The following is a 27,412-nucleotide window of genomic DNA, read 5'->3' on the forward strand; positions in this document are numbered from 1 at the left end:
GAAGACAGCCTCAGTGTACTTATAAATAATAAATAAATCTAAGAAAAAAGACATTGGAATATTAAGACCTGAGCTCTGCTTTATCCAACCTTTTCCTGAGAGGAGCAAAACGTCATAAGTACTACGAGCCACACTCCTGTCTTCCCACCAGCAGGCAAGACAGAGGGTGGGGGGAGCAGACACACTGCAAAACCCCCGGAAGAGATATTGTAGCAGGAGCAGAGTAGACGTGGGCGGTGTACCTGCCCCTGTCCGCTGAGCCTTATGAAGCCTGGCTCATCTCTTAGCCCCGATGGCGAGTCATGAAGGACCGTAGGAGTCTGTGGTGTGTTGCATATCACTGGGAACTATCCGAGGGTCCCTTTAACTGCTTAGAACCACTAAATCAGTTCATGCTGTGGACTGGGAGGGTACACCATTTAGAGTGTGAGCATGAGGCCAGGGAGGGCAAGGCTAGAAGAACCAGGGCAGGGCCACAGGAGGTGTTGGGACGGGACCAGGGACAAGTCAATCCTTCCCTCTTCATTCATTCATCGGCTGGGCTGATCCCTGTTCTTTTGGTCCCAGGTTGGTCTCACAGCAAGGGATCCGGGTCCTGGAGTATTTAGACGTACAGCATCATCCATGTCAGGCACAGGACTCACAGTGGGCCAGATCCTAGCCCTGGGCAGAGCTGTCTTAGTATCCTGAAGCCTTCCCAGCCTTCCTCAGGTCAGATGCTGCATAGACACAGGGCCCTTCCTGAAACACAGCCTGGACCGAATTCAGGAAAACCGGCCTCTGGCTCTGGCTCTGGCTCTGGCCTCGGTCCTGTAGCCCCTTCCGAACCTCCTGAAGAAGAGAGAAGGAGCATCCCTGGGGAGGGAAGCTCAAGTCCCCCTTCCCCATGCACAAAGGAGTGGCTAAGCAAGAAATAGGAAAACATCTAAAACTGGGGGAGGGGGCTCTGAGGACCCTGGCTAGGGAAAGTCTGGGGCAGGCACTGATTCAAGAGCATGCAGTCTGTAACTTGAAAGTTTCAGAGGGATGTTAAGAAGGCTGCACAACTCTGGGTGCAATACAAGGGTAATGAGACTCAGAACAAAGACCCTCTTAAGAACCAAGTTCATTCTGCTCCTCAGTCTAATTCGCTATGGCCCCAGAGGACAAATCTGAGGTCACCTAGTTGCTTCTGTTGAGAAGGTAGCTTTAGAAGACTTGGGCTACGGGGCACAATTTTGAATCTCTTAAAAGCAATACCTTCTAGGGGTCCAGGGGTACCCTGGAACATTGAGGAGGACGAAGTACTAGATACTAGGTATCCAGGCCCACCAATACAAGTACTGCCAAACCATATAGGACAATAGTAACACAGACAAGAACTCAAGACCTAAGACACCCAGATATGCAGCAGTTAAACTCCTGGGAACCTATCATTTCAGGACTTATAAAGGGGTGTCTAGGAGAACCCAAAGACCCTGATCCTGTTTGTCCAGAGTAGTCATGTGGTCCGTTCTCAATTCAGCATCATGGACACTTAAAATTGGATCCATCTAGAAAGATTAACACGGCCCTTGCTTAAGGATGACTTGTAAGTTCATGAAACATTCCGTGTGTATGTGTGTGTGTGTGTATTCGAATGTGTAATATATATATATGTATATATATATATGAATATTTATATATCAAGTCAGGTATGGTGACACATGCCTGCAATCTAAGCACCCAGGGGGCAGAGGCAGGGGAATTGTAAATTTGAGATCAGCCTAGACTACACAGTAGGTAGGAGGCTAGCCCAAGCCCAATTCTGTCTCGAAAGGGGAACAAACTTGTATGTATCCAAGGACGCTAGACCCCTGAGGAGACACTCAGGATGTGGGGCCCTAATTGCTCAGGTGTAAGACTCTACATCTATGAATGTCGAGGTAAAAATTAAAGCAGGCCCTAGCCCCGAAGTTCTGAACGTTAAGAGCTTTCAGTTCTTGGGGTGTGAACCCCCTCACTGCTGTTTATCGTGTTATAGGGGGTCAAAAATCCTAAGTACCGGACTTCTTCAGCCCTGGACTTCCACATATGATTTCAGATTAACGGGCCAAGAATTTTGCCCACTATGACCCGATACTCCACAGACATCCAGGTATCGTATCTGCTGTCCTTCTAATCAGCTGCCTCCTGTCTGACGCCATGAGGTAACATTTGGTGTCTTGAACTACTGGCACGGCGAGATCTGGAGGCCCTTAGGGGCCTAAGTTTTTCTGTACTCACTGTAGGAATCGCCCAGCGGCCTTAGCATTAAAGGCCAAGCCCCCTTGTGCTAAAGCCAGAGATAAAACTTTCAATCCTCAGGGGCTCCATTTCTCAGAGTTTAGCGGCCGAACCCCAAGACCTTCCTCTCCTTGATGGTGGCTTTTGCTTATAAAGGTCCTTGGAGATTTGAAGTCTCCCAGCCCGGGTTTAGAATGTTCTCCATGGAAGGCCCTAGATCTGCATAACTGACATTCTGACAACCCCAGGGAGCCATGAATCTTGGCCTTATGGGACACTGGATTTCATTAACCCCCCATTCCCGGACTGTGTGTCATCTCCTGAATCCTCAGAGTCGAAGATTCTCAGAGTGCCAAGCCCTGAGAATGTATATATTTGCTGAGAAAGGCTCCTCAGCTAAGGGTCAAGAGCCAAGGCTCCAAGAGTAAGGGCATAAAAACCACGTCTGGGACCTTGCATCCTCTAGCCATTAGCTCCTTGGGAACATCTCAGGTCCCCAGAACTCTGCACAGACCTCAGGTCTGGAACAACGAGGTTCTCAGCACAGATGCTGTTTGACTTACAGTGGGGTTCAAAGCCATCATAACTGGAAAATATTGGAAGTCAAAATGCTAGTACATATTTAATATATCTAACCTGAAGAGATAGATGACTCAGCACCCTGAAGAGATGACTCAGCACTTAAAAGCGCTTGGGGTTTTTTGTTTGTTTGTTTGGTTTTTTTGTTTTTGTTTTTGTTTTTTTGTTTTTTGTTTTTGTTTGTTTTTGTTTTTGTTTTTGTTTTTGCAGAGGATGCAGGTTCCATTCTCAGCACCTGCATGGTGGCTCACAACCATAATTCCAGTTGCAGGGGATCCAGTGCCCTCTTCTGACGTCTATAAACACCAGCCATGCATGGGGTGTACGCACAGATATGCAGGCAATATACTCAGACACATAAATCTTAAATCGTTTTTAAAAGGTAAGTTCGCCTCACCTATCAAACATCACAGCCTGCCTTGAATGTGCAGGGTACTTACTTTAGCCTACTGTGTCTTCTAAGACAAAGATCATTTTACTATAAAGTGTTGAGCACCTCACACGTAATTTATTGAGTACTGCCCGGAACCTATCAGACAGAATAGTTATCGAGGTAATCACCACTAATGGACCATGGGCGTTAAATGGTTCCCGTTGAGTGCGTACTTCTTTTTCTTTTTCTTTGGTAGCGTTGGCAGCTCGGGCATACTCTTACCCCGGGCTACATTCCCAGCCCTGCGTCAAAGGCTTTTATGCAACTGGAAAGTTGACTCAAACTATTATGAGGGAATTGTTTATCAATGTCGCTTCTTACTAAAAGTCTCCCGCTCTAAGGGGAGTTTTTAGAGTTCTAAGGGGCCCCAGAGGTGGCCTTGGGAACCAAAACATAGAACTTTGAGAATCTCGAAACGCAGATGGTTGCAATGGTTCCAAAGACAAAGTTTGTGGCCTTGGAAAGCTAATGTCTTTTTAAATTTTTTATTTATTTATTTTAAAAATATTTATGTATTCCTTCCCCCCCGTGTGTGTGTGTGTGTGTGTGTGTGTGTGTGTGTGTGCGTGCATAGCTGAGTATATATATGTGCACCACACACATGTAGGCAAGCCTGTGGAGGTCAGAAGAGGGCTTTGGATCTCTTACAACTTTCATAGAGCCAACATGTGGGTGCTGAGAAGTGAGACCTAAGTAAGACCTTAACCACTGAGCCATCTCTCCAGCCCCAAAGCTGCTCATCTGTTCATGGGTTCCGTCTCAGTTCATCCAGTTAGCTTCAGAAAACGTCCAGAAAGCTAACTGTCTGGGAGAAAGGTGTTAGGTAACCAGTCAAGAGAATTCAGCCCCTGGTCCTGCTCCGGGGGCTTTGGGGAGGGGCACACCACACGATTGGACGAAGTAACAGCATCATGACCTCTAATGCTCTAAAAGAAAATCCCACAGGAAAAAGCAAGCTCTTTCATTTATAAACTCTCAACTGTCAGTTCCAAACTACGCGAGGGAAAAAAAAAAAAATCACCAGGAAGGAACATCTACAGTCATCTGGCCACAGCTAGAAAACCTAGCTTCTTGGGAATGGTATAAATAGAACAAGTTTTTAAAGTCCTCAGCCTGGGAGAAGCCCAGGCAACACCCTGCTCTCTGCCTGCCACGGGACAAACCTTTTGCCTTTCCTGTTGGGCTCCTGAAGGTGAAGTATACCTGCCTGACCCATGCAGGGTTCTTTACAGAAGGCGTTGAGCGGCATGGGTTTGAGGAAGGACGTGGGACCTCGGCCTCACCTGGTTAAACTTGGGCTCAAATTCCACGTGGCCCTTGCTATTCACATGTAGGATGGGCTCTGAGATGGCGTCTGTCAGGCTAAAGCCAAGCCACAGCTTATTCACGATAGCCTGGAAGAATAAGAGGACGCGCGAATGGAGGAGGCACTGGCCTTCCGACCACGACACCCCACCCCCACCCCCACCCCAGGGAGTTTCATGGAGAGGGCACACTCTAGCTAGGAGCCTTCAGACTCACCTGGGTCACAGCAGAGATGATAAGCTCCCCACCAGCCCCACCGATCACCAGCTTCGACCCCTGGACTTCGTTGATCAAGATGGAAGGTACCATGGATGATGGTGGCTGCTCACCTGGAACTGAGGCCCCCCCGAGAAGCATCACCTCACCGCACCCTCCAGGAGTACCGCCCAGCCCGCCTTAGGCGTTTGCTAAGCACAGTGCTCAGCGATGGGGACAGCCCACTCAGGGGTTAGCTGCCCCCCCCTCTTTTTTCAAGGGGTGCTCGGCAGGGGGCCTTGCTCTCACCAGGGGGAGGGGTGACCGTAGAACCTGGCTTGTGTCTCCAGCATAAGTCTAGTAGCTCGTTGTTGAGGAGGATGCCCGTCCGTGGGGAGTACACCATCGCTCCAAAGCTGCACATAGGCAACGTGGAGCCTGAGTTTGGCTCGCAAGAACAACGGGGCTGCGACCTCTCAGGACCTTCCAGTACCTTCCAGCACACCAGAGCCCAGCACCACCCACGGCCCTCAAAGATCCCCTTTGGCCCCCACATCTTTTTTTTTTTTTTTAAAGCAAGGTTCATGCCAGGCAGGACCTGGTTCAGAGCCATCTAGCAATAGTTTTTCTCAGCAAGGGATGTCTCTAGTGCCAGACAAATAGAAAGGAAAACAAAAGGAAAGGCTGCCTGCCTAGAGATTAGCAAGGGGAGGTCAGTGGGTGGGTGTAGACCAAACTCAGGCAAAGGAGTCTGAGGTGTCAGGACAAAGGAGAGAGCCTGCTCACCCGCCCCTGAGACTTGTCTGCCCCGCCCCTCCCCTGCCCATCCGCCCCAGCCCGCTCTGCCCCGCCGTCCCCGCCCCCGGCGCCCCTCCCCAGGTCCCACACACGGTGTGTTGATGGTGCTGGTGGCTGCCACAGCGCTGCCGTCTTCTCCCAACACAGACACATGAGACGTGCCCATGCTGTTGCCCCTGACCCCGGACAGGTTGTAATGGCTGAGCTGGTGGTCACCACGGCCATCAATCTGCTGGCGGATGTGCTGGGCTAGAGTCTCCCGGAGAAGGTCCTGGGAGATGTTCTGGGGTGAGGAAGCAGTCAGCGAGTCAATGAGGAGCCAGGGCTCAGGGAGGAAGCGGTCAGCGAGTCAATGAGGAGCCAGGGGTCAGGAGGAAGCAGTCAGCGAGTCAATGAGGAGCCAGGGGTCAGGGATGGTCCTCAGAGCAGAGGGCAGGATGAGCTCCTTCCCTGCTGGGGAACCCTTTCTCTGGTCTATCCTAGAGGGTCCTTCCTTTATTTAACCTGTGTGAAGCCTAGATCCTATACCAGTTTATATCTACTACCTCGGAACCATTGCTAGGCGATCCCTGCCTAGAACTACAAAGAATTCCTACACCTTCCCTACTCCAGTCCTAACCCTCCCCCTTCAGACTGTATTCTGGGGAAGGAGAGAGGACCCCATCGCTCCCCAGGAGCTTTACCTGTATCTCTGGGTGGCTGTAGGGGTCCCATAGCCGCCACCTCTGCCCTACTGCGAACTTGAGAGTCTCTACAAGGTCGTGGTACATGTTCACCTTCCCTTCAGGCTGGGCCACCGTCTCTGCAGAGAAGTTGAACCCTGGGGAGGTAGAGGGGTGCTGGGGGGTTCTCCGTGTAGTGGGGTGAATATTGGACCCCCAAAAGATTTACTCACTGTTATATTCCCAGAGTTCACAACTATCAGTTTATATAGCATAAGAATTACTATTATATTTTATGACAAAGTGTTGAGAATTTTGAGAGGAGGCATTTTTCCCTGCATTGTGTAGTTTGCTTATGTATGCTAGCCCTAACTGGAATCACGTGCGTCTTTGTTTTTTTCCTCCAGACAGGGTTTCTCTGTGTAACCCTGGCTATTCTGAAACTTGCTCTGTTGACCAGGCGAGCCTCAAACTCAGAGATCCATGTACATTAATTAATTAAATAAATTTTGGTGGCGGCATCCACATTACCTGCCCATGTTCTGGGTTCTTGAATTGAAAGATATATATATACACACACATATATATGTATATATGTATATACAATATTATATATCTTTATATTTTATATATTTTAATATTTTATATGTATATATGTCTTTATATTGTAATGTCTAAAAATGATTCAATCACTGGGCCATTTTTTTTTTTTTTTGAGCTGAGGACCGAACCCAGGGCCTTCCGCTTGCTAGGCAAGCACTCTACCACTGAGCCAAATCCCCAACCCCTTCTCGCTGGGCCATTTTTAACCTCCACGTGGTTAATCCACCTCCCTCCAATATTTCCAAATTATTATTTATTAAATTCTATATTTCATCTTTGCTGCCCTGGACCCAATTAGGAAGCCACTCTCTCCCCCAACTCCTACATGGCGGCTATGTTCTCTGTCCTGCATCTTCTTAGACATGACATTTTTCCTCTCCTCCTCCTGGCATGGTAGATCTCCTTTTTCTCCCGGTCCCAAGCCCAGAAAAAATCCTAAGATCAGGCCTCTGTCTGCCCTGCCCAGCCATTGGCTGCAGATCCAGCCATTGGCTGCAAATCCGGCCTCTGTCTGCCCTGCCCAGCCATTGGCCGCTGGCATCTTTATTTACCAATCAGAACTGGGGGCAGGGTCCCTTACTATCTTACCCGCAAACATAAAAACTCCCATACAAACAATTCTGGGAACCCAAACTAGCATAATACAAACAGCCACAGATCCACACTCAGAGTTCTGACTGCCTCTGCCTCCTGAGCGCCCGCATTAAAGGCAACGCCACTACGGCCAGGCCGCATGCGTCTTTATAAGTCACACTCACGGAGAGGAGCTGTCCCCTCCTGCCGGTGGTCTGACTTGCCACAGTTTTGGTTACCTGCAGTCAGTCACGGTTTGAAAATATTAAGTGGAAAGTTTCACAAGGTTTAAACGATTAAGTAACACGATTAAGTCTTGCCCTACCTTGCTCCATCACACACACACGCACACGCACACGCACACGCACACGCACACGCATGCGCGCAGCACTGAGGCTGGTAGCCTCATGTCAGTCATGAATTCTACCACTGAGCTCTCAGGCCTATATGATCAGATCAATTGTCACCACACTGAAGTACTTATGTCAAGGTGACATGGCCCCAGTGCACACTTGTTGACTTGGTTCCGAGCTTGACCTACTGGGAAGGGATGGGAACTTTCCGAGGTAGGGCAGTAGGATAGTTTAGGTCATGCGCTCAGTGGGGCTTGTATTTTCTTCTCTCCTTTCCTTTCCTTCACTTCCCAGCAGCCTTGAGCTTCTTGCTCTAATGCAAGTTCCTGCCTCGATGTACCGACACACCATAGGCACAAAAGCCACGGAGCCAACCAAACCCAGACAGAAACCTCTACGTTCTCTAAGTTCTGTCTTTTGCTATGCATTGAAATGCTAAACACTGGCCCCAAGGCCTGGTTGCCCCCAAAGTCGAGAGAATTGGCAAGTACACAAATAATACTTTGTAACCTTGCCCCCCAAATTATCCCTGATTGGTGAATAAAGACGGATACAGCCTATAGCTGGGCAGAATTGAGATAGGTGGGACTTGGGGTCCTGGGCTTGGGGTTGGAGGAGGACCACGAAAGAGGAGAAGAAGGTGGAAAGAGGAGGATGCTGCCTTGGGCTAGGTGAGTCATAAAAATATGGCCACGAGGGCTGGCCAGTTGGGTAAGAGCTGCCCAGAGAGAATGTGGCAAATTATAAAATGGGGTTGATGGTGGGGAAGTAGACATAATAGCTTAGAGGGGAGATACCTGCCCAGCTCTTGTGCAGATTAAGGCTTTAAAAAAATAGATTTATTTATTTTATATATGAGCACACCGTTGCTCTCCTCAGACACACCAGAAGAAAGTATCAGATCCCATTACAGACGGTTGTGAGCCACCGTGTCGTTACTGGGATTTGAACTCAGGACCTCTGAAAGGGCAGTCCAAGCGCTCTTAACCACTGAGCCCTCTCTCCAGCCCCAAGGCTTTTTATAAATATAAAAATTGTGTGTCTTTTATCTGGGAACTGAATGATCAAAGGCAGAGTAGGAGCCCTGTTTGAGATTAGATATTTCAACAGCACCTCTAAACCCCGTGTGACGAAATGAGCCACGATCTCTCTTTGTAAGCAGGTTTTATCGTGGGTATTTGTTATAGGCACAAAAAGCTGGCCCACAGCAGCCATGCCGGCAATTTGTGTATCCCGAAGAGAAGCCCTAAGAGCTTCCTGTAGGTGAGGAGGCGTGTGTGGATGTCTTACTGCCCCTAATTTATAGAAAGGGTTTCACACGTGTAGCCACAGGGAAGCATGTGGTGTGCAGAAAGCTCCGTGTCCTCTGCAGCGATGGGGAACAGTCTAGACGGATGCCGCCAAAGGCAAGAACAGCCAGCAGGTTCTCCTCAAGAGACCCTAGAGGGAATTAATTCATCCTCTGTGCAACCCGACGGGTGTCTTCTAGCTTCCAGAACTGCGAGGCCTCGGGCAGTCCCTGAAGGCTACGACTCTCTGCGCTTTTTCAGCCCCGAGCGTACAGGCCTGACAGGCAGCTCTAGACCTGAAGAGCCTTCTGCTCCCGTGCCCCGAGACCAAGTCACACAGTAAGACAAGGGATGCCACCTCCTTCAGTACCATATAGCCCAGTTCCTGAGACAGAGACCAGCTCTAAAACTACTGTCCTGGACAGTCTTCGATATCATGTTATCTGTTAACCTAGTACGTAGAAAAAGACAGTGGTCATATGCTTATAATTAGACTATGTCCTGAGTATCTCCAAGGGTTTACTGAGTTTGGAGTCTTGATCCCCACAGTTTCTTCAGCACTGAGACGAGGCTGGACCTTTAAGAGATAAGACTTGGGCTGAAGAGATGGCTCAGTGGTTAAGAGCACTGACTGCTCTTCCAGAGGTCCTGAGTTCAAATCCTAGCATCCACATGGTGGCTCGCTGCCGTCTGTAATGGGATCCGATGCCCTCTTCTGGTGTGTCTGAAGACAGCTAGAGTGTACTTATATAGAATAAATAAATAAATCTTTAAAAAAAGAAACGCAAGTAAAAGAGATAAGACTTAATAGGAAGTCTATAGGCCACTGGGAGGAGTTTGCTATTGGAATGGGCTTCATATGGGACTCTTTGGTAGTTCTTGCAAGAGGGCCGTTATAAAGGAGCCTGGTCTCTTAAGTACTCTCCCTTGAGGCCTAAAAAGCACTAAACTTTTCTTGACAAGTGCTTCGTGTCCCGGCAATATATTTACAGGATGAACTAATCTAATGTACCCCAAAAGTCTACGATGGCTGAAACTCAGGGCTTATGGCGGGGCTGGGCGAGAGGAAGCCAGAAAAGTTCTCACCTTTCAGCACGTTGAGAATGAAGCTAAGAATAGCGCCCCCTGCAGGCGGCGGTGGAGAGTACAGGGTATAGTTTCCTAGGGCCATCTCCAGGGGTTCCATCACTTTCGGCCGGAAGGCAGCCAAGTCCTGAACCGTCAGCTTGCTTCCTGGAGAGAGACGGTGAGAGCTCCAGGTATATAGATGGGGATTGCCAAAGAACAGTCAAGAGATTCTACTCAGGACATAGGAAGAAGTTTCTCTTGCCTGCTAGGGGTGCAGCCTCGGACGGTTGATGGGCAGAATGGTATAGGGTGGTGGACAGAGAACAAATGAAGGTAAGTGAGAAATAGGAGGCAGATGGTCAGCTCGGCCACCCAGGCCTGGCATAGCCTCTTTACAGGTAGATATGCAAAAGTTCCACCAATCGAGGTTCTTGACCACTGAGACCCCCTAAGGCTAGCAACGAGTAGGCTAGACTACATGGGCCCCTGGCCTCCCCGGAATCCCTGGAGCACCCCGTAGTACTGGAGGGTCTGGGGAAGGTGTGACTTTAACCCCCGATGCCCAGAACTCGACTCTTTCCCTAGCTGGGCTGGGTGTTGGAGTGTCCGTTCTGCTCACCTTGCCAGGCAATGTCATCCACTAGCGTTTGTCCCAGCTTTCCGGTGTATAAGACCTCTGCACCCTCCTTAGCCACAGTCTCTAGGGTGTTGGCCAGCGCAGGCCATGGGAGTGGGTCCTGAGATCTCAAGGTTTCTGTCCCATTGAAGAAGAGCTGTCTGGGGGGTGGGCGGGGGTGGGAGTGAAGGGGTGCATAGGAGGCAACCTCAGGCTGACGTCAGACCCCAGCGGACACTCCCATTCCTGCTGAGTTCTAGAGAAATCTTCAGGATTCTTCTCGGGGTAACGGCCACGGTCCCAGCACAGGGGAACTGGCTCTCTAGAAGTAGGGGGCTGGTGCTACCACCCTCACTCCGGGCTACAGAACCTTTCTGGTTACTCCATTACCTCCTGGGAGGACCCCCTCACTGAGCTAGCTGGTCAAGACAGGCTATCTGCCTTCCCCAAAGCCAAGCAGAAGGAAGCCAGAGCCATTGGCATAAGCTGCCCTTAGCCTAAATTAGGTTCTGACCGGAGACTGAAAAGCCAATGCTCTCCTGATTGCAAAGGGCTTTGGCTCTTTAGGGTCAACCCTCCTGCTGAGGACAGACTGAGGTGCCCCGGGACTGTGGCTGAGCTCAGGCGGGATACGGATTTGAGGGCTCCCCCCCCCCTCGCCATGCTCACCTCAGGGTTGATGAATTCAAGCAGGGCTTCAGGAAGCTGGTGTTGAGGAACTGACTGAGGATAGGGGGCACACGGAAACCCTCTCGGAGCAGGGCAATGGTGGGCTGGAAAAGGTGAGCCCAAGGCAGGCGGCCGTATCGGCGGTGCGCCTCAGCATAGCCGCGGAGCTCCCCAGGAACCCCGATCCACTGGGCCCCTGCATAACACGCCCCTTTCCTTAGCCCAGTGCAACACTCTCATCCCAGCTTGGTCTCCCAGCTTCTGGAGACCAGCTTGACCATACTGCTCCCGGCATCGCCCTCTTGCGGCTTCCATATAAAGTCCACACAGAATGCTACCAGGTACTGATCACTGCAATAGGCTATCCCATTCCCACCCCAGAGCTCACTCCGCCCTCACATAAACTGGACCTACGATTCCTGTTTCACCAACTCATATCCATTGGTCTCCCCAAGACTGGTCTTCCCCTTGGAACATCTCCTTACTCAGGGCCTCTCCCCAAATAATCTTTCCAACACACCCCAGGTCAGGGGACCAAGTCTCCCCATGCCCAGATGCAGTCCCCAATGCCCAGGGTTTCACAGCCTGTCCATTAGGCATACTGACCCCTTGGGGGCGCTGTTCTGACAGATTCATAACAGAGTTAGATTCTCTAAAGAACCCTTCCTAAAATTTGACCATGCTCCAGTGAGTACGTTTACATCACAAAATGGACTTGATTTTTTTCTTTCTTCTTTTGTGTGTGTGTGGGAGGGGTGCAGGAGGATGGCGGGGCGCAGACATGGGAGGACTGGGAAGTGAGTATAATTGGGGTACTTGATGTGAAATTTCCAAATAATGAATAAAAATATTCCGTTGTGGGGGTGGGGGGACGAACCCTCCACCAGGCCTTACCTGTGCACAGTGGCAGGGCATTTGTACACTGGTCTAGCAGTCTCTGGTCATAGTTGGCTGGCACTGTCTCCCGAGCATTGATGACCTCCACCTTCCCTGGAGTTGAGATGTCATGAGCCATGGCCCCAGTTTGTTCTGGGTCCTGGCTTCCATTTCATTGCTAACCCCTGGAGCACTACCTACCCACCAGGGCTTCGCACAACAGAGACAAAGGAAACACAGAGGGTCTCAAGTGTACCCGGGAAGATGCATGCCAGAAACAAGCTCCGCCCCCTGGGGGCGTGTCCCGTGAGGGCCCACCTGTAGATGCATTGTAGATGGTGAAGACGACCCCTCCGCCCAGGCCCATGCTCTGAGGGTTAACAACACCGGTACAGATGAGGGCAGCAATGGCGGCGTCCACAGGTGAGCCCTGCTGCTGGAGGATGACTCTGGGGACATGACACAGAATCAGAGGCCTGGCTTCCTTACCACCCCATCTCTTCCTGGGCCCATCTGTCTGGCACTTGCTGGGAAACAGCGACAGACTGATGGTCTATCGGCTGGCACCAAACCCCCAAGGGAGGTGAGAAGACTCGCCGAGCTACCCACCCCCACCCCCAATCCAGTTACTCACCATCCCAACGATAGATTGCTAAGTCTAATGGCAGTTCCACATCCCTGAGGCATATATAAGGTGGTTTACAGTTTACAAAGGAGCTCCCAGGAACACTGGCTCATTGCATCAGGTAGAACCTGGACCCCTGGAACCCATTCTGAGACTCCACTGTCTAAGCTGGGTTTAGTGGGTGACCCCAGGATCCTGCGCTAGGGTCCAGGACTTGGTTTAATGAGTCATATTCCTTTTTCTTTGTCCCCCAAGCCTATGACAATGCTCTTGGGGACAGCTGACCCCTTATCTGTCCAAGGGTCAAGTCCTTCAGCTTCAAATTGTTGGTGAGACTGGCCTATGGCACAGTGGCTACTGGGACAGTCTGCACCACTCACGAAGGACGGCCCCTTTCTTCGCACGCAGAGGCCCTCCTCAGCACCTCGAGGATTACCATTTGACCTCCAGGTACCGGAAGGAACTCAAGACCTACAAGAGTGAATCTAGGTCTCCTCCCGCAACTCCGTGGGACCTCCGACCCCACTTCTTCCCTTGACTCCATTATCTGTGACCCAACCAGTCCACCCCGGACTCTGCCACACTGTGACTCCTTAGCTTAAGTGTTAGTATACCTGGGAATGCCATCATCACACGTGTAATCCTGGAACGTAAAGGAGTCAGAAGTATGAATGAAAACAAGACTGCTATCGTCAGGCAGAGTACACCTTCTTTAAAGACTGATTTCTGCGTGCGTGCGTGCCTGCGTGCGAGCATTCTGTGTGGTGGCCAGAAGATGGCGTTGGATCCCCTGGAAGCTGGAGTTAGAAGAGGATATGAGTGCTGGCCCATCTCTCCAGCCCTATAAACACAGATTCTTAACAATAAAACGTCATCAACAATGTCGAAGGAAGGATCGTGGAAGAGACGGCCTGTTCCCAGAGACAAGTTCTCAGCTCTGCTTGAGGCCACTCGGAGCGCCTATGCTCGCTCTCGATTACCGCTTCCCACCAAAAGCCCTTTCTACACTCAGCTTCTTCAACCGCCATCTTGTATTTTTCTCTTACCTCTCTGAACTCCTAAAGTTGAATCCTTGGTCCATATTACCTTGGTCCATTCTGAATTTACTTCCTAACCCCGTTCTCTTCCCTAAAGTTGAGACCTTGTGCAGCCATCTACAGATGCCTTGCTGGGGATGGGTGGGGGGGGGCAGGAAGCACTGGACACCACCATGACCTAAACTATACCTTTTCTTTCCCTCCCATCTCTATCCCCGACAACAGTCTAAAATTCTTATTTTCACGGGCTTAGAGAATGCCATGACCATTTGCCAATTTACGCTGTCCTTGGGAGTGATCCTTGATGGCCAGTCTTTTCCACTCCTGTTGACCACATGGGAGGTACCCCATGCCCAACACCATGGTCCAAGCTATCAGTCACTGAAGAGTTTCTGGGTTTCTTCAGTGGCCTGTTGTACCTGGCCTCCCATATCTGCCTGATTTCTGTACATTTCAGTAATCTGGCCACTGGCCCCCAGATATCCAAGGAGTTGATGACTAGACATTTGAGACCAAATTCCCAGAGAGAACTAGCGAAACCATACAAATCAGAAACACATGCTACCAAGGCTTTGGCAGCGGAGAGAAAGTTCATGGCAAGGGAGGCGGGCTTGGCATCTGCAGTGCTTTTCCCTGGAAGAGATTGCCGTCTTTACACAGCTCTGAGGCAGAGCAGTGTGTCAGCATCCTCTGACCGCTCAGGAATGGGGAGGTGCTCATGCCCTACACTCCAGGATGGGTCCTTCTCTAGGTTTATCCAGAATTCGATAAAGGCCTCTTCGTACAGGGGCCCAGCTTGCAAACCATCTAGTTACTGGAACTATGAAGGAGATGGCAGAATTATAATCCTAAGGCCTTAAGATATTCAAAAATTACTTTTATTAATTTATTATTTGGGGGTTTTGGTTGGGTTTTGTCTTGTTTGCTTGTATATTTTAGACAGAGTCCTAGGTTGTAGCCCAGGCTGGCTTCATACTTGTGGCGATCCTCCTGCCTCAAGCCTCCCAAGTATTAGAATTACAGGAGAGGAGGACTGTGTTTAGTCCAAAATTATGTTTAACAGGTTGGGTGATGGCTGCATATACACACCTTTCATCTCAGGTCGTGGGAGGAAGAAGCAGGCGAATCTTTGTGAGTTCAAGGGCAGTCTGGTCTACAGAGCTAGTTCCAGGACAGCCAGGGCTATGCAGAGAAACCCTGTCTTAACTTCCTCCCCTGAAAATTTTATTTTTAGCAGTGGTTACACATGTTCTCCAATACTAGGTGGCAAATGAAAAAGATAGTAAGAAGATGTAACAAAAGTAAAAAATAATTCAGGATTGAGTAAGCACAATCTTTTTTTTTTTTTTTTTCATGTATGTGAGCACACTATTGCTGTCTTCAGGCACATCAGAAGAGGGCATCAGATCCCATTACAGATGGCTGTGAGCCCCCATGTGGTTGCTGGGACTTGAACTCAGGACCTCTGGGAGAGCAGGCAGAGCTCTATCCACTGAGCCATTCCTCCAGCCCAAGCACAATCTTCTTAAAAGATCCCCAGGACCGCCTAGCAAGCGCAAGGCCCTGGGTTCGGTCCCCAGCTCCGGAAAAAAAAAAGATCCCCAGGACCCTACGTTATGAGGGCCACAACTTGGTTTTTCTGTCTCTGTCTTTCTCTCTTTTCTCTCTGTGTCTCTGTGTCTGTGTCTGTGTCTGTGTCTGTGTCTGTGTCTGTGTCTGTGTCTGTGTCTGTGTCTGTGTCTGTGTCTGTCTCTCTCTCTCTCTCTCTCTCTCTCTCTCTCTCTCTCTCTCTCTCTCTCTCTGTCGGTCTCTCTGTCTCTCTATGTAGCCCAAACTGGCCTCACACTTGTGATTCTCCTGCCTCAACTTCCTAAACACCAAGACTTATAAATATGTCACCAAACCCAACTATGAACTTCCAAATAAGTGTATTTCAAGATACAAAAGCCGAGGTTAGACATTTCAAGGCTGAGGAACGGCTCCGTGGGTCAAACCACTTAGCACGCAAGCCAGATGATTTGATTTGGTCCTTGGAACTCATGAACAATTAGAAATCCTGCAGGGACCTGCCATCTCTAATCCCAGCATTCCTATGTCCAGACGGACAGGAAGCACCAGGAAGTTTACAAGCTAAGCTAGCCTAGAGTATTCGGTGTGGCAGACACGAGAGACCCTTTTTCAAAAACAACGTGAGAGATGGGAAACGCCTTGTGAACTTCTCCTCTCACCTCCACATGCTGCAGTGACCCTCGTACCTCCATAGTCACATGCAAAATAAATTAGCTTTGTTTACCTGTTTTATTTGATTTGGTTCCCCCCTCCCCCCGGAGCTGGGGACCGAACCCAGGGCCTTGCGCTTCCTAGGCAAGCACTCTACCACTGAGCTAAATCCCCAACCCCACCTGTTTTATTTGAGATGGGACTCTCACCATGTAGCTAATTATGGCTAGCCTTAAATTTGCTACGAAGGCCAAGCTGGCCTCAATCTTGCAGAAATTCGCCCACCTCTGCCTCCCAACTGCTGGGATTAAAAGTATACACCTCCATGACCAACTTAATTAGGAATAGGCAAGCGAAGGTGGGAGATGGCTCAGTGGTTAAGAGCACTGACTGTTTTTCCAAAGGTCCTGAGTTCAAGTCCCAGGAACCACATGGCAGCTCACAACCATCTGTAGTGGGACCCAATGCCCTCTTCTGGTATGTCTGAAGAGAGGGACAGTGTTCTCACATATATAAAATAAATTTTTTTAGGTAAACAAAAAAAATTGCCAGTGCTCTGGAATTAGGAATCCAATGCTAATAGCAGGTTAGACACAGACATGAGAAAACATCAGTGAACTATAAAATAATAAAAATTAAATCTACTCAGGAGCTGAGGCAGGAAGATTGCTTGTGCTGTAGAACTTGAGGCCAGCCTAGCAACCTAGTAAGACCCACACCTGTGAGAAAAAACAAACAAGGACCAGCAAGCTGGCTCAGCAGGCAGAGGTGCTGGTGTGCAAACATAGCAACATGAGTGGAGCTCACAAGTGTCAGAAGAAAGCCAACTCCTAAGAACTGTTCTCCAACCTCCACTGGTTCACTCTGCATGTGTGCCTACACACACACACACACACACACACACACACACACACAGACATGCACACACAGACACACATGCACACACACACATACACACACATACACACACACACACAAACACACACACACACACACACACACACACACAGACAGACAGGCACACAGAGACACACATGCACACAGACACACACACACACACACAGACATATGCACACTTACACAGAGACACACAGACACACACACACAGCACACTCACACAGAGACACACAGACACACACAGACACACACACACACACACACACACAGATACACACACACAGACACACACACAAACATGCACACACATACACACAGATACACACACACAGACACACAATCACACACACATAGACACACACAGATACACACACATACATGTGCACATGCACATGCACACAGGCACAGATGCACACACAGACACACAGATATACACACAGATGCACACATACACATGTGCACACACACATGAACACACATACACACCCAGACACATGCACACGCACACACACACACAGACACATACAGGTGCATACACACACATGCACAGACACACAAACATATGCACACTCACACAGAGACACACACAGATACACACACAGACACATGCACACACAGACACATACACAGACACAACACACACACACACACACACACACACACATACACAGACACACACACACATACACACAGACACACACATGCACACAGACACACACACACAGACATATGCACACTTACATAGAGACACACAGACACAGATACACACACACAGACACACACAGACATGCACACTCACACAGAGACACACAGACACACACACAAACATGCACACACAGACACACAGATACACACATACAGACACACATATCAGACACACACATAGACACACACAGATACACACACACAGACACACACATCAGACACACACAGATACACACACATACATGTGCACATGCACATGCACACAGGCACAGATGTACACACAGACACACAGATACACACACAGATGCACACATACACATGTGCACACACACATGAACACACATACACACCCATACACATGCACACGCACACACACACACAGACACACACAGGTGCATACACACACACGCACAGACACACAAACATATGCACACTCACACAGAGACACACACAGATACACACACAGACACATGCACACACAGACACATACACAGAGACACACACAGAGGCACACATGTACACACACATGCACACACACACACATTTACATTACTGTGGTGGTTTGAATAAGAATGGCCCCCACAGGCTTGTATATTGAGTGCTTAGTCACCAGGGAGTGGAACTGTTTGACAGGATTAGAAGGATTAGGAGGCGTGGCCTTGTGAGAGGAAGTGTGTCACTGAGGGGTGGGATTTGAGGTTTCAAATGTCAATACCAGGCTCAGGCACTCTTGCTTTCTTACTCTGTTCTTTCTCCCTCTCCTTGTCTGTCTGTCTGTCTGTCTGTCTGTCTGTCTGTCTGTCTCTTCCTCCTCCTCCTCCCACACTCTGCCTGTGGATCAGGATATAGTGCTCAGCGACTGCTCCAGCACCATACTTGTTGCCATGGTCCCTGCCCTGATGACAATGGACCAACCCTCTGAAACTGTAAGCCAGCCTCCAGTTAAATGTTTCCGTTTATAGAGCTGCTGTGGTCATGGTGTCTCTTCACAAAAATAGGACAATGACTAAGACACACCCACCCCCTGACACACTCACATACGTTACACACTTACACACACAAACACACTCACACACTAATATCCTCACACAATTGCTCTCATACACACACATACCCAGCAAACAGGGTAGAGAAGGAGAGAACCTTCAGAGAATAAATCGAGACACAGGAGATGCAGGAAAGGGGTAAAAAAAAATAAATCACAGGACACAGAGTTCTGTAAGGACAGGGGCGAGAATGGGGAAGAGCCAACACTGAAGAGAAAGAGCTGAGGCCAGGCACAGGTGCGCACAGCTTTAATTCCGGCACCTGGGAGGCAGAGGCAGGCAGAACTCTGAGTTCCAGGTTAATCTGGTTTCCAGACTAATTTTTAAAAAGAACAAAAGAAGCCAGGCGGTGGTGGTACATGCCTTTAATCTCAGCGCTCTGGGACACTGAGGCAGGTGGATCTCTGGGAGTCTGAGTTCCAGGACAGAGAAACCTGTCTTCTCGGAACACCATCCTCCAGCTGGGCATGGGGACCCAAGTCTTTAATCCTAGCCCTTGGGAGGCAGAATCTGGAGGAGAATGGCAAATTCAAGGTTGTCTGGTCTATCTAGTGACTTCCAGGCCAACCAGGGATACAGAAATAACTGAAAATACACATACATAAATACATACATGCTTACATACATACATACATACATTCATACATACACATACATACATACATACAGACAGACACAGACATACAGAAACATACACATACATACATACATACATACATACATACATACATACATACATATGTATACTGTGCTTGGTTAGGTCCTGACTTCAGGTCTGGCTAAAGTAACAATGCAAATTGATCCTGAGACATCTGGGACTAGTAGACAGGAATGCTCGCCAAGATGGCCTCGTGTGTCGGGGGAGGTCCCCCGTGTTTGAGAGGTTTAGTTCACAACTTGGCACTCTTGGGTAATGGTGGACTATTTAAGATGTGTCTTAATTAGTGTTCTATCGATGTGAAGAGACATGACCAAGACAACTCTTATTAAAGAAATAATAAAGCATCTAATTGGGGACTTGCTTATGGTTTTAGAGGGTTAGTCCATGATCATCATGGCAGAGAGGAGACAGGCATAATGCTGGAACAGTAGATGAGAGCTTTGCATTCTCATCCATAGGCAGCAGAGGGGAGGAGGGGAAGGGGAGAAAAGGAGAGGGAAGGGAGAGAGAGAAGGGGGGGCACATGCCCGCAAGAAAGCACAGGAGGTCTGGCTCCGCCCACCCCTATTAACACATAAGGGCAGATCTCCTAGTCCTTCCCAAAAAGTTCCACCAACTGGCACTAAGCATTCAAATATATGAGCCTATGGAGGTTGTTCTTATTCAAACCACCACAAGATAGGTAGCCTCATGGGAGGTCTTGTGGGAACTGGGGACATGCCTTGATGATCCCTCCCTAGCTCTCCAGTTTTTACCTCAGCCATGAGGTGAACAGCTTTGCTGTGGGCCGCTCCAAAACAAGGCTAACAGGACGATGGGTAAAACCCCTGAAACAGTAGGCCAAATAAATGTTTTTTTTTTTTAAGATTTATTCATTTATTATATATAAGTACACTGTAGTTGTCCTCAGATACACCAGAAGAGGGCATCAGATCTCTTTACAAATAGTTGCGAACCACCATGTGGTTGCTGGGAATTGAACTCATGACCTCTGGAAGAGCAGTCGGTGCTCTTAACCGCTGAGCCATCTCTCCAGCCCTAAATGTCTTTTTTATAGGTGATTTCTGAGGTGTTTGTTATGATAATGGGAATCTGACTAACAATACGAGTAAAAGATCTCAGCAGTGGGCTAGAAAGATGGCTCTGTAGGGCAGAACATCAGTGGCTCTTGCAGGGGACCAAGGTTTGATTCCGAGTACCCATATGGCAGTTTGACCTCTGAAGGCACCGGGAGTGCACGTGGCCGTATACACACATGCAGTAAAATACTCATACCCATAAAAATAAAATAAGTAAATCTTTAAAAATGTGTAATCCCTCACTTAAAGGGATTCCTGCTGGTCATATTATGATAATTTGAGGATTTAAAAGAGGAGGAGGAGGAGGAGGAGGAGGAGGAGGAGGCGGAGGAAGAAGAGGAAGAGGAAGAGGAGGGGGAGGAAGAGGAGGGGGAGGAGGAGGAGGAAGACAGGGCAGAGGAGAAGGAGGAGGAAGAGGGGAAGGGGGAAGAAGAGGAGGAGGAGGGGAGAAGAAGGAGGGGGAGGAGGAGGGAGAGAAAGAAGGGGAGGAGGAGGAAGGAGGAAGAAGAGGAGGGGAGGAGGAGGGAGAGGAGGAGGGGGGAGGAATATGAGAAGGACGGGGAGGAAGAGGAAGAGAGGAGGAGGGGCTGCTCTTCCAGGATACCATAATTCAGTCACCAGCACTCACAAGGCTGCTCACCACTATCCATAACTCCAGTTCCAAGAGGCCCAGTGCCCTCTTCTGACCTCCTAGGGCATCAGGCACACAAGTGGTGCACATACTTACATGCCTGTAAACTTCCAGAGGCATAAAGTATTTCTTTAAAGAAAAAACAAACAAACAACCCAAACAAACAAAATATATATAGCACAATGAAACAGGGCAACCCTCCAGGAGTCAATAGTAACACTCAAGAGTGTAAGGGTCAGGGAAGGAGATCATGGCTAGAGAGCATCACTAATTAATAACGAAGAAATCATAAATTTGGGAACTCACTTTTTTGTTGTGCCCCTCTCCACCCTGCCCATTTGCAGAGTCTGCCAGCAAGAGGCCATTACCAGATGCCTCGATCCTGGACCAGGGCCCTGAGTCAAGATAAGCCTCTTCTCAGCCCTTAATGTGGCCCTGAGAAGCTGTGTGAGATCCAAATTAGTGCAGAAGGCTTAGCCAGTAAATTCTTCTCAAAATGTAAAGATGGGACACCCCATTTTAAAATAACACAAAATAAACCTCTTTCTTCCAGAGAACAGGGGAGAGGGAGAGCCAGGGCAAGGGAGGGAGAGAGGGAGCCTTCGGTTTGGTCACTGCACATGCGTGAAAGGATTTTTTTGGGGGGGGCGGAAGGAAAGGATTAAGTAAGTTTATTTTTACAAACTGGCTGAAAAATAACTTCAAGAAAGTCAATAAAATTCAGTACAGTCTCATCCTCCCTGACGAAGGTGGTGCCTGATTTGAAGGCGTGATGGCTATGTCCAAATAATGTGAAGGGATTATCTTGATTAGGTTAATTGAGGTGAGATGATCCACTTGTGGTTTGATGGGTTCCTGCGAGGGACCCTGGACTGTATGGAAAGGAGAGACTAAACCAAGCTCTTGTTTTCTTTGTCTTTTCTCCTTTCTTTTTTTTTGGGGGGGGGGGGGGGGGGGAGTGGATGATTTTTCGAGACAGGGTTTCTCTGTGTAGCCCTGGCTGTCATGAAACTTGTTCTGTAGACCAGGCTGAACTCCAATTTAAGAGATCTGCCTCTGCCTCTGCCTCTGCCTCTGCCTCTGCCTCTGCCTCTGCCTCTGCCTCTGCCTCTGCCCCTGCCCCTGCCCCTGCCCCTGCCCCTGCCCCTGCCCCTGCCCCTGCCCCTGCCCCTGTCCCTGCCCCTGCCCCTGCCCCTGCAGGCGGGGACTACCACTGCCCGGATTGTTTACTGTGTCTTGATTGTGGTTGTGACCGCTGCTTCAAGCCCCTGTTGCCTTGCCTTCTGCACCATGATGAACTGAATTTCGAATTGTGAGTCAGAATAAAGTTGTTGTCATCGGAGTATTTTAATACAGCGATGGGAAAAGAAAACACGGCTTCCTGGTTCTTTATGGGATCATCATGAATCTGATACCAAATTCAATAAATGTGTGGCTCAGGGGATACACCACGTGCCTGGTGTGCACAATGGCCATGGAGTGGATCCACATGGGGAAACAAACCTAAACGGACGAGGCAATTGTAACAAAGGAAAGTTGCAGAGAACGCTGATCATCAAGACAAAAATTAGTCAGTCCAATTATGATCGCCCATGATATAAAAAAATCATATCGAATCCTTATTAAGCGAAGTTCCTGCTAGGAATACAAAGGGTGACTTAAGACTGCATTTTAAAGGGAGAGAAATAACAAGGCAGAAAACCCATCTAATGCATGACATAATAAAAATGGCGGAAAGAAAGTGGGGAATCCTCCATGCTGCTAGGCACGGTGGCTCACAACTGAGAGAGAGAGAGAGAGAGAGAGAGAGAGAGAGAGAGAGAGAGAGAGAGAGAGATATTTTCATAGACCAGAAACTTCACATAAGCAAGGATCATACCTAACCATTCAGCAATTCAACTTAGTTACAGATCTGTTTGTATTTCCTCCCCACCAAGGCGGGGCTGTGTCCGTGTTGGTTACATTGTGTTCCTAGGCCACAACAGAGTATCCTTGTTCCTCATTTTACCGTGATGGAAATATAATCCGGAACCTCGTGTATGTTAGGCACGTTCTGTGCGGCCTAGCAGGTACCCGCCCCTCCTATATTTAATATATGACAAACAAAAGTATTAAATGTTGCAGGTAGGATTTACTTAAACCCATGACTTACCCACATGTGTCCCCAACCCCACAACCACAGGCGTAAGACAGGAGCCTGGGTCTCTAGTAACCCCTCTGTGGTAGGGCTAAATTCCTACTAGCTAGCTGCAAGAGGCTAGGCGGGTGGCTCAGTTTCTGATGCCTGGCTGTCCTTACTTGGGAAATGAGACCAGTTTGGGTCAGCAGGAGACTGAAACACTTCCTGCGCTCCTGTCCCCCAGGAACCAGCAGGCTGCTCTGATGTCACCACCACACTACAGCCTTGATCTGCTCACGCAACCATATGGGTTCACACAGGTATTTGCATCCGTGTGTGTGTGTGTGTGTGTGTGTGTGTGTGTGTGTGTATCATCCCTAGGTGCAAAGAGCTTTTTCATCCTGAGCCCCAGTGGTCAGGGAAGGCAGTCACTTCCTAGTGGCTGCCAGGAATCTGGAGAACAGGAAGGTCACAAACAAGTTTCAGGCTGAGAGGAAGAAAGAGGAGAAACTGAAGTCCAAGACCTGGAAGATGGGGTTAGGAGCCCCACCCTAATCTTCCCTTGGGTCCTGAGATATTGGCCTGTGCCCAGATCAAGCCAGGCAAATGACCCAACACAGAGCTACTGAAGGAACAGCTCTAGTGTGTGAGGTGAACTCACCCGTGTGCTCTCAGCCATCCCATGAAGGAGGTTGCAGCTGAAAAGCCACGTCACAGAGAGGAAACTGAGGCCCGCATAGCTCAGCCTATGTCACTGTTCTCCTCTGAACTAAGGCTACAACCTTCAGACACCAGGTAGGCATGAAGCAGCAGGGCACGCTCAACCCTTGGGGTTCAACTGTCACCCCAACTTGTAGCCCAATGTCAGTCCAGATGGTAGCCCTCCAGAAACCTACTCCTCGGAACCCCAAAGGAGCCTTACCTTCTGCCATTTCAGTAAATAAATCTGTGGCCATTAAGTACCTAGGGCTCGGCAGATTGGGCTCTGAGGGGAGAGGTGGGGGACCTTAGAAAAGCTGACCCTCCCACAGCCTTCTGATCCTGGCAAGAACAGCAGAACCAAAAGTAGGGGAGAATACCCCTGAGACTTCCCAATGGCCAGAGGACACACAAGGGCACCTTCCTTAAGGCCTAACCTGGCCACGGTCACTGACCACTCTTTCAAGGTAATTCGTCAGGTCCGGAGGCTCCCTCCCACTCCTGACTTCCTAAAACAAGAACAGGAAGCAGGGAGAGTTGTTTGACAAAGCGCTGTGGCTGAACCCACATCCGCTTGTCACCAGGGGAGAGCTTGAGAGTTTAGAGTGCAAGGGAGTGCAGGCTCCAAACACTAACCACCGCCTGACCCTCACAGACCTAGCAAGCGCTGTTCAGAGAGCTTCCTCACAGAGAGTAGAACCCCTTTCTTCGCTGGCCATGGGGGGCAGTACTCATCTGGCTGGTTTTCTGTGGGGCCTGAGTGTTCACACCTTCTCCACTTCATTTTCACCTGTGCATTCTCGGAGAATTAAAAAGATGCTGCACCCCACCCATCTCACGAACGGTCTTAACTCTTGTGTCCCTCGGGTAGCCTAGAAAGGACTGTCCCTACTGATCCGGGATGCTATTCCCATCGGCTTCCAAGTTAAATGTAGACCGTGACTCCTCCAGGAAGTCTGGGACTCCGAGGAGGAGTGGGTTAGTAGGGTTGAGGGCTACTGTGAACAAGACAGGTGGAAGAGAGTAGGTAGATAGGTGGATAAGGGAGGAGGGAAGGAGGGAAGGACAGACAGGCAGATAGACAGAAGGATGGACAGTCAGAAGGAAGGAAGAAAGGTGAATTCAAAATCAGTACAAAAAGCCTGCTAGCCTGTTATTTTGGGCCAAGACCACCACTCTCCCTGCTGCAGGGCCAGCCTTGGGTTTATAAAGCACTGGAACCCCAATAGTGGGCTACCAGGCTGATATCCTGGGAGGGAGACCCGGATGATGAAGGAAGGAGAGGCTTGCCCAGGTTTTAGGGGCCCAGTGGGAGGCAGGGGACCAGAATGACATCCTGTCTCAGGATGGTCCTGGGGCAGCATGGTGGGTAATGGAGGTTTCCCATGGGCTGGGTTTCCCAGAAGAAGGTCAGGAAACACCCACTGTAGCTCCTCTCTCTGTGTCTCTCTCAGTCTGTCTCTCTCTGTGTCTGTGTCTGTCTGTCTCTCTCTGTCTCTGTCTCTGTCTCTGTCTCTCTCTCTCTCTCTCTCTCTCTCTCCTTCCCCACCTCCACATCAGTCACTCCACTCACTGAGGCCAGACCCCGCCACAGAGAGAGGGAAGTCCTGCTGACAGTTATAGCATGCTTTCTTGTACTGGCCCTGGGAACATTGTGTATCTCAGGATGGACCAACATGTGGAACCCTGAACCCTGAAACCTGTCTCCCAGGTTCCTGAAAAGTTCCAGTCTTGATCAGGACAGGCAGGGACAAAGAAGCAGGTCTCATTTAGCTCGCCCTTATACCCAGCATCGTATAGATGACCTTCAACAATACAGTCAAGCTATTTTTGCAATGCAGTCCTGGGTCCCCATCTTCCCCACGGACACACCTACACCGTTCTATACAAGGGCCTGGAGGCTGCCATAGGAAGCCAAACCACATACGGCCCTTACCTCACAGCAGGCACAGCCCGGCACTCCACCACAGTTACACGGTCTCCAGGCACAGCCAGCTAGCTGCCGAGGGCCCCTGAGCTCACACCCACCTCTCACTCACCGTCCAATATCTGAGCAGATCTTGGAGTCCGCCGCTACGGCAGCACGCATGAAGGCACCAGGACGGCAAGAGGCTTGGTGATGAGGAAGGACCACAGCTAGCACAATGATGGCCAGACCCAGACTCACACCCAGCAGGACCAGGCAGACTGTGGTCCTATGGCCCCATGCCATGGCTCAGTGGTCCAGGGAGAGAGGCAGCTGGTCACACGGGGCAGTGGGCAGACAGAGGGACAAACGGACTGCCAGATGAAGGGTGAACTCAGGCGACTGGACAGATGGGAAAGATCGATGGGTCCAGCAAGAGACGGTTGCACAGATCAGACAACTGGATAGGAAGGATAACGGACAGGCTTACAGATAGGTAGCCAGGCAGGTTACAGAGGAGCAACCGGGAAGCTGGCCAGCCAGACTGCTGCTACCTCCTCCAGTGCTTCTACGGAGGCAGATCTAGCCACAGGTCTGAACTTCCAGTTTTTAGCTCCCAAGGCTTGGCCCTGGAGGCAGGCCAGGCAACGACAGGGAGGTTTTTTTTTTTTTTTTTTTTTCTTCCTTGAGCAGCCAGCCGCCTCTGTTAACTCTTTCACCGCCAGTTGATCCCACAGCCTGTTCTGCTGCCCCAACGGTATCCAGACACTCCTCGAGCCCAGTGCCTTTGGGAATGTGCTGTTTGCTGCACCCAGGGGAACTGGGGCACAGGACTCAGGGGAACTCTCGAACTGCTTTCCGGGTGCCCAACAGTTCAGGGTCCGGGTGTCTCTTGCAGAGTGAATCTCCTTTCCACAGCCCCACACTCCCAGATGGCTCTACCCAGGCAGCCTCTCGATCGAGACACCCACATGATACAGGGAGGGATGGGACTGAAAGTGGACCAAGGTAGCCACTCAGGACCATTTTATTACAGCCTGGCCCAGCCTCACCTATAAGTATGAGGGAGCGAGCAGACAGGCCGGATGTCTAGTGCCCTGGCACCCAGTGCTGCTGAAACATCCCCTGAGACATGGTGATCCAAAACCACCTTAGATCTCTAAAGAGTGAGGCTGTCGGGTTCGAGAGGTGGCTCAGTGGTTAGAGCGCTGACTGCTCTTCCAGAGGCCCCGAGTTCAAACCCCAGCCACCACATGGTGGCTCACAACCATCTGTGATGGGATCCGATGCCCTCTTCTGGTGTGTCTGAAGACAGCAGCTGTGTACTCATGCCTACACTGGCCACCTAGCCTGTTAAGTGTCACATTTAGAGTCCCCGGTCAGCCTGAGCCAGAGGCGCTGTTTCCTGTAAGCCTGTTCCCACATCTTCCTAGAGGGAGAGGGTAGTGTCTGTGGGAGTCTTCCCCATCCCAACTGTCCCCAACGCTACCATGCCATTACTCATTACTCAGCCAGGAACCAAAG

At 49.7% G+C, this 27,412-nt stretch overlaps 1 protein-coding gene and 1 non-coding gene across 2 annotated transcripts; one reads left to right on the forward strand and one right to left on the reverse strand.

Annotated features, from left to right (window-relative positions):
* Window positions 1-56: 56 nt before the first annotated feature.
* Ggt5 (gamma-glutamyltransferase 5) lies at window positions 57-26,194 on the reverse strand. The gene is made up of 12 exons (XM_032888582.1): window positions 26,022-26,194; window positions 12,582-12,712; window positions 12,282-12,377; window positions 11,388-11,583; window positions 10,722-10,879; window positions 10,121-10,267; window positions 6,238-6,374; window positions 5,647-5,837; window positions 5,066-5,172; window positions 4,778-4,896; window positions 4,540-4,650; window positions 57-831 (listed from the first exon to the last, which is right to left on the reverse strand). Exons 1-12 carry the CDS (start codon window positions 26,192-26,194, stop codon window positions 679-681), a joined length of 1,719 nt encoding a protein of 572 aa, XP_032744473.1. The 3' UTR covers window positions 57-678.
* Window positions 1,488-1,598, forward strand: LOC116887766. The gene has a single exon (XR_004386264.1). It is a non-coding gene; the product is annotated as a U6 spliceosomal RNA (small nuclear RNA).
* Window positions 26,195-27,412: the final 1,218 nt, after the last annotated feature.

The sequence above is a fragment of the Rattus rattus genome, chromosome 18 (assembly GCF_011064425.1).
Source record: "Rattus rattus isolate New Zealand chromosome 18, Rrattus_CSIRO_v1, whole genome shotgun sequence".
NCBI lineage: Eukaryota > Metazoa > Chordata > Mammalia > Rodentia > Muridae > Rattus > Rattus rattus.

What these genes read in the sequence shown, in the direction of transcription:
- Ggt5 (XM_032888582.1), bottom strand. Translation starts at nt 26,194, where the DNA reads ATGGCATGGGGCCATAGGACCACAGTCTGCCTGGTCCTGCTGGGTGTG. An exon ending in TACGGTCACCCCTCCCCCTG is followed by an intron (nt 4,897 to 5,065) that starts GTGAGAGCAAGG and finishes GGGGGGCCTCAG; the next exon opens with TTCCAGGTGAGCAGCCACCA. An exon ending in TCATCTCTGCTGTGACCCAG is followed by an intron (nt 4,651 to 4,777) that starts GTGAGTCTGAAG and finishes TTATTCTTCCAG; the next exon opens with GCTATCGTGAATAAGCTGTG.